Genomic DNA, 9,394 nt, shown 5'->3' on the forward strand with positions numbered 1-9,394 from the left:
TTGGTATTTAAGGATTTTTGTTTTCATTTTAAACAGAAACTTTCTAGGATGAACATTATCTGACTTTAAAAAATGGTAAATTTCATGTTACTGTGTTTACACTTTGTGTATAAATTTCTTAGTGTGAAAGGATTTGGAAAAATTCATTTAAACACCTGATGTTGAACACATTATTAGAAGATCTACAAGGAATGAGTCCCCTTTCCTACAAAAATGGGAAAGCTGTTTTTGGGGGAAGGCACTTCACAAACATCGAATGAAATACAATTAAAAATTTAACTAAAGTTTTCACAAAATATGTCTCTGTACTATTCAGCTAGCTCTCAACTGGAGGGAAATCCTGACTTCATATGCTCAAAAGTGGACACTGAGTGAATGTAGCTTTTTCTTATTTTCTATGTTGTTCCCCTAAACTCTCATATCACAGACAGATGGTTCAGGAAAGATAAACTTCGATGAGTTTCGACACCTCTGGGATAAGATTAAAAGCTGGCAGGTATTGTTGAGAACTTCTTACATTTTTCCTGTTCTGCACATATTCCATAGTGCTAACATTTACATAGGAACATGCCATAAGATATCTACATACACACAATATCATAAAATATCAGAAATGCAAAGCATTAAGTACCAATCATTAAAAATAAAGTGAAGGCCAGATCCAAAATAAACATCAAAATGATCTGGTTTCATGGGATTTTAAGAACCTATCTACCATTCTGAAACTGGTCCTGACAGATTATCCCTATCTGCAACAGGAATACAAACCTAGTCAACACAGAAATTAAATTGCCTCAAGACTAACAAAACCACCAATTAAATGGTTATTAAAGTTGAATAAAAAAAGTTGACGTAAACCAAGGGTGGGAGGGAATAGAGGTGAATGTGCCAGGGCAAGACCTCAACAATATTATGGAGAAAGCAACCAAGAGATCGCCTTTGCACTGTAAGTTAAGGGCAACCAATGCCTCTGGTAGACTGCTAGAGAGGAATTCCCCAGCCTTCCCCTAGAATGAGTCAAACTTGACTACAGGGAAACAAAACCAAAGGGAAATTACACAAGTGCTTAAAGTCTGCAGTGCAAACATTAGCCGGTTAGTGAGCATTCTTCTGCAATAAACCTAACTTGATTCTGATACATTTTTTTTTCTCTTTTGCAGAAAATTTTCAAAAATTATGACATGGACCATTCTGGCACCATTAACAGCTATGAGATGCGTAATGCAGTCAGGGATGCAGGTATCCAACAGTATCCAGTAACCCGTATTTCTGGCAAAGGGGTTTATCTCAATCAATCCAATTACAACTTCCAGCTGCACCTACCTTTTCCTGTGCTATGCAGTGCAGCATTTCAAAGGGGCACTCCCTAAACAAAGCCTGGGTATCAAGCTTACCTTGCACACATTTTCGTGTGTCCAAGCTGCAAGCAAAACATTTTATGTTTTGCAGACTTCATCTTATGTTCAGTCAATCTGCTTTTAGGTAAATAATACTTTGCATCTATGTTCTTGGGGTTTTACAGATATGAATGCAACCTTTTGCTTAGCTGCCAGGTTTTATGCCGCTTTGTGTATGACATTTCAGATAGTGAGGAAGTTGCTCGTTCCCCCGCCCCCCGGGTTTCTGCAGTCAGTGGCAGGTGGTGCATTTGAAGCAGGGACTAACCAATTTCCAACATACCTCACTAGCTAGGAAGGCTGGCAAGAGGAGGAAAGCAGCCATAGGTACAGGATTCTGAAGGGGAACCCAGGCTGGAAGCCTGTTGGTGAGGAGGACAGAGCCTGGTATGGCTGTTGTGCATGAAGGGGGGAGGGTGCCAAAATCCAGGACAGGCTCCCTTGTTCTCTCTCACTCTCTTCCCATTAGAATCACACTTCATCCCCTTCCTCCTGCACTGCCATTTCGTACCATCTTATCTCCCGCTCCCTACTACCTTCTGCTGCTCTTATAGTCACTGTTGGGGAAATCTGATCAGCTACTGTGTAGCACCCATACACCGAAGGGTGTGCTCATACACCAAGGAGCACTGATCTCGTCCCTTTTGCTGGGCTCGCTCCTAGCCGCGATCAATTAGGCAGAGAATGAGGGAGCGTTCGGCAAGATGATTTATTTCTCTGCAGAGGGGGGCCACCCAGTGTCACAAAGACAGAGAGTTCCCCCTGAACTAAGTTTACAGCTTGGTATTTATACATTAAGCATTGCATTGCTACGTTGTTGCGCACGCATTCAGGTTTTTTCTCTTGCCATTATAAAATTACAAAACACGGTACAGAGCAAGCTTGGGCCAGCTGAGACTGGTTTTGCGGTTACACATTACTGTCAGCGAGAAGTACACGTCGCTTACTGTCAGCAAGAGGTAATCTTTTAATTTTAGGGGAAAGAAAAAGATCATCTGCTTTTTCAAGGGTCATCTGTTTTTTATGATTGTATTGCCGTTTTCTCTTACATCACCTGTTCTTCTTCAGTGGGGGCTCCCAGCTGGTCTGATGCTACCAGGGAAGAGAGGCAGCTATGTGGGCTCTCTGCTTGAGGTCAAATCAGCTCCTGGTGGCTGGGACAAACAGTAATAGCTCTGCCCACCACCTGCTTCAGCTGTGCAGACCATTAGGCCTGCCAAGGACCTGCCGGGCATAAGGCATGGGGCATATAACCTGGGTAGCCTTGCCCTTGGATATTAGGCCATTGTAAGTGTTGAATGCAGGATCTCCTACCCAATTTATATCTAGGGGAGAGACAGTTTGTAGCACCTTAGCCTTTCAGTGCTACCTGACCTTGGTAAAACAGCCTAGCTTCTTGTGCAACTTGTACTTGTTCACTGTGGGACTCTGTCCCTATCTAGGACAAAAGCTACAATGGAAGTTGACATACTAGCATTTTAAGTTCAAGCTGTGGAATCAGAGGTGCCAGATTCAACACCTACCTATGTTGACAATGCACCCTAAAGTGCTGTGTTATGTTTGTCTTAGTTCTAATGCTCCTCAGGTGGGTTCTGAGGAAAGGAGCAGTGAGGAGATGACTGCACAGTGAGTACCATCCTGCCAGGTGCTCATTTTTCACTGTTCTCAGTGGTGGCAGATGACAGAACAAAGAGCAATGGTCTCAAGTTGCAGCAAGGGAAGTTTAGGTTGGGTATTAGGAAGAATTTTCTCACTAGGAGGGTAGTAAAACACTGGAACAGGTTACCCAGAGAGGTGGTGCAATCTCCATCTTCAGAGTTTTTCAAGACCTGGCTAGACAAAGCTTTGGCTGAGATGATCTAGTTGGGGGTGGTCCTTCTTTGAGCAAGGGGTTAGACTATGTGACCTCCTGGGCTAGGGACAGACATTCAAAAAGCCTAAATTGATTCAATCTGCAGGTTAGTCTAACCTCGCTAGACTAAACTGGTTTGTAACTGTATAGACATGCCCTCTGGACTGAAAAAATTCAGGCACATGCCTGCAGTGGCTCAGGCTAGAAGCTGCGGGGGGGAGGGAGCACTATAGCAGCCCTCCTGTCTCTTCTACAGTGTTGTGCGGGGGGGCATGGCCAGGCCCTGGCAGGACTAGGGTGGGGTTCCCCCATCCTGAGCAGCCTAGCAGTGAATATTTATCACCCCTAACTCAGTGTTTATCAACTCATTAAGAAAACAAAGCCTCTCTCCATTACTTCCAGCTCTTCTTAAACAGCTTTTCCAAGGAAGGACATACCAGCTACCTGTTGAGTAGCTCCAAAAATCCTGTCTGCTTTTGTCATCTCCCACAGCAAGGACTGTAGCCAGCATGTGGTCTGCTAGCTAAAGCTGGGAGGTGTCTGTGTAAAGCAGAGGGGCAGGGGAAATAATTTCTGCTTAGCAGGGAGAAGACAGGCAGCTGCCTGCAGTCTCTGTTGGAGCTGCAGCCAGGGAGCAGAGGTGAGGGATCAGACCTGCTGTGGAGCAGAGAGCCTTGCCTAGCTCAGGGAGCATGCTGGGATGCTGGGGGAGTCTGGTGTATCTTAAGCCAGCAGGTCCCTTCCAACCCTTATTTTCTATGATGTCAATGGGGGAAGAGGGGTCAGTCCAAACATGGTCCTGCTGCCTAGCAATAGGCAAAGGGCACAGCTATCCACATAGGCTGGTAAAAAAAAAAAAATCACCCTCACTCCAGGGTTGTGAATCTTTTAACAGTATCCAAATAAACAGTATTTGCATACTGTTAAGCTGAAGGATGGTAGAAGTCATTCAACCCTTCAATCCTTTAAAATTTCATTCTTACTCTGCTTTTACAGCTAGGAGAGGATTATAAGGTAAAATAAAGATCCCTGAATCCCAAGCTCAGTATTATAAGCCCACATGCTGCATATGAGCATACATTTGACTGACACCCAAGAGTACCAAAAAAATCATGTAAGAGCTGTAGTAAATCAGTCTGCAGCACTGGCTGGTTAATTGCATTTACCTATACACTAGGATGTAGTTTGAGAAGCCTGGGGGTCCTGACTTCCTTGTCACTATATACTTTTATTGTAGTAATGACTTCTTCTCATACTCCTATTCTACATTTTCTGTTGCTCTCGTCCCTTTTTCAGTAAATCCAAATTAGATTACAAACTCTTAGGCTAAGTGCAGACATCTGGGGAGGTTAGACAGCATTAAAAATGGCCACCCCATCTAAAGTAAGTTGGGATGGGAGGGCTAGCAGTGTGGGTTGGGGAATGGGAGAAAAGTAGGCTGGGGGGGGTGGGGAAATCAGGAGGGCACTGCGTGATCCACAGTGGGGATGTGGGGACAGGTGCAATTTGCAGTATGGGGGTGTGCACATGTAATCCACAGGGGAGTGCTAGGGCCAGAGATGGTGTGGTGGGATTAGGGGGATTTACAGGGTCCATGAGGGCCTCGGGAGAGGGGAACAGGGGCTATTTTTAGCCCTCCAACCCGCACCCCCCAGTGAACCTACCCATCTTGCAAATTGGGGGTGGGGAGGCAGACAAGAAGCCAGGGGCTAAAAAGAGCCCAATGCTAGGGGGTTGGGTAGGGAAAACATAGTCCTGGGGCTGAGGCTAGTGAGTGGGCCAGGCCCAGAGCTGCAGTTAACTGTACTGAAGTTCCACGCCCTGGCCTAACCTAGATTTATTAAATTTGAGTGTACATTGATTCAGGTCTATTTTAGACCGGGTTTCACCATTTATAGACTAGCCTGTGTATATGGAACTTCTGTACAGTTTACGGGTTTAGATTGATTTCTGATCACTGAGACTGTATCTAAGAGTAAGGGCCATACCTATAAATTAGATTGGGCAGCCCTTTTAACCCAATCTAACTTCTCCCTATTCCCCCCCAAATGTCTGCACTTAGCCACAGGGGCACGAAGGACCTTCTGTTCACATTTAACATGGGAAATAACAAGTACACTTTTAGGCCACTCCTAAACAGTAATTCTAAAACATATTTTGCCTTTTGAAAGTGTAACCTGACTCTTATCACACTTGTTGAACTTTATCTTTCTTGTGTCACTCAGCTTCAGCTGTGGTTAGGCTCAAGAACTGGTAGCTGCCCCCCAATTTTTTTTTACTTGGGCAGGCAGGTGGCAGAAACATGCCATAAGCTGAAGGAAAGTTGTCTTCTGTTTCTCTTCCTCCACAGGATTCCGCCTGAACAATCAACTCTATGACATCATCACAATGCGCTATGCTGACAAGAACATGAACATTGACTTTGACAGCTTTATCTGCTGCTTTGTGCGTCTGGAAGGAATGTTCAGTGAGTGTCTCTCATGTTTACACACTTCTCTTCCCAAGACACACAGTCGTTCCAAAGCAAAAGTTGCTCTAAAGCACTACTGGAAGATTAATGCTGATGACCATTATGAAGATTAATTATATCAGCAAAAATCTTAAATTGTTCAATAGTGCTTTTCCATTTTTTCCAGCTATGAGCCTCAGGGTCTGTGAACTCCCTCTTCCCAGCACCAACTATTTTAAAATTTCATAGGACTATAGGCAACATAAGTTTTTCCATGAAACAGAGCTACCATTGAAAGATTTTTGGTACTGGTCTGCATCACTGATCCTTAATGTTTCTAACTGGATTTTTCCTAACACTGATTTTTCAGCATCTGTACTTCACTCAGCTACCACATATATATATTATATATATATATATGGAATGGGAACCAAAACAGCCTCTCACACTTATGTACTGCCACGCTTCCCAAGACATAATCTTGCAACATGGCCTGGAAGTGTACATCCAGGGTGTAAAAAGCAGTAGGGGCCCCTCACTGCTGGAATTCATTTCCCTGTGCCACTTGAGGCAGGTGGCAGGTGGGTCACCCCAATGTTAGGCTGCAGCATGTAATAGAAGGTCCTTTAATTATCGTAGCCTTTCCATTTTGGGTTACAATTATGAAATTTACTGTGAGATAGCACTTTTTTTTACATGCTGTTGGTCAATATGAAGTTTTAAGGTTTTTGCACATATGCTCATGGACAGCGACATAAATTGGCCTATCCTATAAATCCCAAGGAAAATAAGCCACTGTCCTTTGTTGGCACCAGTTGAGAACAATAGTGCAGGAAAGCACCTTAAGCCAAATAAATAACTATCTACCCAACATTAGGCAAAACACTAGGATTGCAGTTTGGTACGCTATAAAATATAACCTTTACCGAGCCATAGTAATAATATCCATTTTATTTCCATTCCTTTAGGAGCATTCAATGCTTTTGATAAAGACGGAGATGGCATCATTAAACTCAATGTCTTGGAGGTAAATAATCTTATTTTGACACTTTACTTTGGGATATAGGCATAAACGGTCTTTTTATTCTTTTCTTTCATCGCCGCTACACTCGAGACCCTTGCCAGAGTTAAGTTGAATCTGCTGTCCAAATGGGAAGAGATTCCATGAAGTCAGCTAGAGATTTTATGTGGAATGGATTCATTCCATTGTTAGGGATGGGCAACTGTATAAAAGCCTTTTCTACTCAGCTACACTACCAGTATGCTAACAAATACGCTTATATGGTCATGTACAATGCCTTTAGGATTTTACATTGCTTTGTAACAAGCTTCTAAACAGAAGCTTATTTCTTCCCATTTCTAAAGGTAAAACTCAAATTTATGTTTGCTTTTTGAGGCTCTGTTAACTAGTTGAGTAGTCTATAGTTTAACATTCTTCAAGTGTCCTAAATGGGTTGAGGAAAAAATATACAAAGTAATAGAGAAAGGAAAAAAAGAGAGATATGTCTAGCTCATCTGCCTATTCCCTGAGCCAGCTCAGGTGAGATTTAAATGTACTCTGGTCACACAGTTTCAACAGATCTTTTTATACAATACACAGAAGAATGAAGGCAGAATTAAAAGTTCTGATTCCTACTGAGAATTTGATTAGCTGTAGTAAAAGTATAGAATTTTTTCCCTCTATAGTGGATACTCTCAATCAAAAAATATAGAGCTATAAAGTTTTATTTTATCCTGAACAGTTAAATACTAATGTTCACACCGTGGGTATGCCAGGTAGGTGAAGTCCTTTTGCAGTTGCTCTATGGACTTCTAACAAATTGTTCCTTTGGTTTAAAATGCTTATGTTCCCTATCATTACTCTTTCAAACAACAGAAGAGTAAATTTAGCCCTTCATCCTTTAACAGCAAGTAAAGCTTACTCTGTACAAATCTTTTCCATTGAAGAAGCATGGAGAATTTTATGACATTTTTCCTAGCAATAAGAATTTGAACAGGTGTCCTGGGACAAAATTTTACCACCACTAGTACTTTTGAGGAGAGTTGCTGCCTGCTAGAAGCAAAGGCTGCATTTCTGCAAAACTAGATAACTTGCATACCATCCATATGAAGTACTATAAGCTATACACAATGGGAAACTACAACAGTACACCGGAAACCAGACTTGAAGAAGGGTATTTTGTCTGAAAGCTTGTCTAACATCTCTCCCAGCTAATACAGTACTTCCAATAAAAGGCATCACCAAAAACAGCCTTGCTTCTTACATTGGGAAGTTCATATTTCAGATTACTGACTCAGTCTTAAACTACTGAGTTTGATTTGTGCATAGGGATGAAGAAAAATGCAGCTGTAAACTTCTTCAGTTTTGGTGACCCAACAGAACCATTCCAAAATGTGTTTAAAATTATTTTTTGGCTCTTGGGGCTGGGTCTATTAAGGACCAGAAGCTACAGGTAAGCCTAGGGTCTATCCAACTGCCCCAGATTTTGTGATATTGGTATGATTCTATTACTAGTGTTATTTAGGTACCCACATGCTTATGGGTTTTTACAGGAGTGAAGGCTACTACCACAGGGATTGTTTTGGAGAGGAATTTAGGCTCCAAGTAATGTCTTCATCTCAAACTGACATGCACATAAGCATGCACATGTGCACTCAGGAATGGGACAGAGGAAGCAGAGGGATTAACTAAATCTGGATGCATAAACATGTATTAACTTTCTGACAGTTAAGCTAACTTAAGTTCCCTAAGTTGACTTAACTATCAGAGCACACACACACACGTATGTGTATGTGGAACGGAGTCCACTTAAATGTGGTGCAAGATAATACACCTTCAAGGTGTATTTTCTTGAGTCACATTAGTCAAGTTGATTTAGCTCACAAGATGGCTGTCACTATGTCAAGGAGCTGTATATGTGTGTACGCTCCAACGTGACTTAACTTAAATTGATTGAGTTAAGTTGCCTTATTTTAAGTCACCTTAGTATGTATGTATGCACTCTGTCCTCACTGAAGGAATTGCCACTGTTAGTAACAAAGAAAAACAGTTTGCTTTTGGCTCCTTCTTCTGTATATATACCTGTTATGTTTCAATAAGTAGCTAGTTAATAGAAGTAGGAACTAGTAATAGGATAGTCATTAAGGGTTTGGATGACTGAATAAGAATATTCTTGAAGCCGACACTGCACTTCAAGAGGGATGTGGATAACCTTGAGAGGGTCCAGAGTAGGGCTACTCGTATGGTTATGGGCCTGCAGGTAAGATCCTACGAGGAGAGATCGAGGGACCTGAATCTCTTCAGCCTCCACAAAAGAAGGCTGAGAGGGGATCTTGTAGCTATTTACAAATTCATCGGAGGGGGGCGGCAGCAAGGAATAGGGGTTATGCTGTTTACCAGGGAGCTCCTTGGGGTTACTAGGAACAACAGCCATAAACTGATGGACAGATTTAGATTAGACATCAGGAAAAATTTCTTTATGGTAAGGGTTGCCAAAATCTGGAGTGGGCTTCTAAGGGAGGTGGTGCCCTCCCCTACCTTGAAGGTCTTTAAGGAGACTAGACAAGCACCTAGCTGAGGTCATCTCAGGCAGAAAGGGATCTTGGAGTCATTATTGACTCCAAGATGAACATGGGCCAACAATGCGAGGTCACGGTTGGCAGGACTAACCGGACCTTGTTGTGCATCCACAGGTG

The 9,394-nt window shown here is 42.5% G+C and overlaps 1 protein-coding gene across 3 annotated transcripts in view; it reads left to right on the plus strand.

Moving 5' to 3' along the window:
* CAPN3 (calpain 3) overlaps nt 1-9,394 on the plus strand; it is an 81,935-nt gene that overhangs the window by 70,975 nt on the left and 1,566 nt on the right. For all 3 annotated transcript variants that reach the window (XM_019519074.1, XM_019519075.1, XM_019519076.1), the window contains 4 exons: nt 428-496; nt 1,161-1,239; nt 5,600-5,716; nt 6,667-6,725. In XM_019519074.1, the coding sequence (XP_019374619.1) occupies nt 428-496; nt 1,161-1,239; nt 5,600-5,716; nt 6,667-6,725 (324 nt within the window). The remainder of the gene's footprint in view (nt 1-427; nt 497-1,160; nt 1,240-5,599; nt 5,717-6,666; nt 6,726-9,394) is intronic.

Source organism: Gavialis gangeticus, unplaced genomic scaffold, assembly GCF_001723915.1.
Source record: "Gavialis gangeticus isolate Ggan-Ray unplaced genomic scaffold, GavGan_comp1, whole genome shotgun sequence".
NCBI classification, from domain to species: Eukaryota; Metazoa; Chordata; order Crocodylia; family Gavialidae; genus Gavialis; species Gavialis gangeticus.